Source organism: Phaseolus vulgaris, chromosome 4 (genome assembly GCF_000499845.2).
Source record: "Phaseolus vulgaris cultivar G19833 chromosome 4, P. vulgaris v2.0, whole genome shotgun sequence".
Taxonomy (NCBI): Eukaryota; Viridiplantae; Streptophyta; class Magnoliopsida; order Fabales; family Fabaceae; genus Phaseolus; species Phaseolus vulgaris.
Window position 1 is genome coordinate 40,976,584 of NC_023756.2, and position 1,809 is coordinate 40,978,392.

The 1,809-nt window shown below is 31.4% G+C and overlaps 1 protein-coding gene across 1 annotated transcript; it reads left to right on the forward strand.

Annotated features, from left to right (window-relative positions):
* On the forward strand, nt 1-642 carry LOC137836516 (protein MEN-8-like). The gene is made up of 2 exons (XM_068645189.1): nt 1-329; nt 508-642. Exons 1-2 carry the CDS (start codon nt 44-46, stop codon nt 516-518), a joined length of 297 nt encoding a protein of 98 aa, XP_068501290.1. The 5' UTR covers nt 1-43; the 3' UTR covers nt 519-642.
* Nucleotides 643-1,809: the final 1,167 nt, after the last annotated feature.

A 1,809-nucleotide genomic window follows, 5' to 3' on the forward strand; every position in this document is an offset into this window, starting at 1 on the left:
GTAGTAAACAAATAACCACAAACCATTTGAACTAACTGAGGTCATGGCTGCAGCACCAAAATCTGTCTTAGGGTGTCAACTTGCTTTGTTGGTCTTCTTGGTTGTGGCAAATTTTAGCCTCATGGCTAGGGCACAGAGCAGTGCCTGCACAAACCAGTTGAGCAACCTCAATGTGTGTGCTCCCTTTGTGCTGCCTGGTGCATCCAACACCAAACCAAGTGCTACATGCTGCAATGCACTCCAAGCTATGGACCATGATTGCCTCTGCAACACCCTCAGGATTGCTTCTCAGCTCCCTTCTCAGTGTCAAATTCAATCTCTTGCTTGTGGTATTCTTCTTTTGTTCAACTTCTTCATGAACACATGAAACAAAAATAACAACTGAAATATTCATTCATTTATCTTATGACAGAAATTTGATTTAGTTTACTTTGTTTTCTTGTTTCTAGTTCAACATGTTCTTTCTATCCTTGTTGAATATGATTACTCATTAATCTTAATCTACAGGTGCAAATTGATGAATATGAAGGTGGATATCATTAGAAGAATAATGCAGAAACCCCTCTTAGTTTGTTATATGGTTTCTTATATTTTACTATGTGACAAAAGGACATGAATGCAATCAAATAAGTAATTTTGCTACACCATTGTTATTTACTGATTTTAATTTAACATATCTAACAAAAAAAACTTAAAACAAATATCAGTTATGATAGCATAAGCATGTTTATGACACTACCCTCTTTGTTTTATGTCTCATTATTTCGTTCTAAAAAATGAAAAATTATTGAATAGCTAAAATAATTTAGTCTCAACCAATATAAAATTTAAAATACTTTAATTTTGAACCTAAATCCCATCTTTTTATACGTTGCAATTACAAGTTCAAGGACCGAGACAATAACTTTTGAATAATGTTCAATGAGAGATAAATTAAAAACTTACTGAAAATATTTATATAAATTTTCTTAATATAGGGATACCTTAATACCTCAACAAAGAAATAATTTTTCCTAGTACAATTGAATCTAGGTTAGTCTACTCTATAAGGATTAATTAGGGAGCAGAATACAATTTCGTAAGTCGTGACCATATAAGTTAACACATCGAAACTAAGTTCAGAAGAAACATCAGGCAATATATGATGTGATGCTTAAGTAGCCGATTAAATCATCATAAGCATATACAAAATTAATCACATATTTAAACAACAACTATATATCAAGATTAAAAATGAATTGAACTATTCCCAAAGCTTCAAGCCAGTTAAAATTCATAAGAATTTAGTTAAAGGATAACTATTCTAAATCAGTAAGTTTTTTTTTTTTCGACAAAGAATATATTAAATGGAACATTTAATGTTCCGACCTTTAAAAAAAATTAAAAAACAGAACAACAAATACACAATCTTAACATCTAACAGCATTTGCAAGCTTCTACCTAATACATAGCCAAACTGGCTTGCTACCCACCGTATTAGAAACTTTTTAAATAAATGTTTCTAAATTCTCTTTAATACTAAACCCCTTTGGCACTCTTATTGACAAAATTCCTACCTCTGCACTCCCTCCCCGTAAGGGGAGTGCTTAAGGCATGTTAGTAAGTATATTGTAGTTTACTATATAAATTATATGAAACAATACGATCCCATCTTCTTACTATATTAATTGAGTAAACAATCATTTTTGTTCTCGCATTGCACGATACAAGTGTAAATCGTTCAAAAAATTGAAGAATCGTGAATCGATTCTATATCGAACCTTGAATCGTGTTGCATTTTGTTTTATTGCAAAATCCTAATTTTTTCTC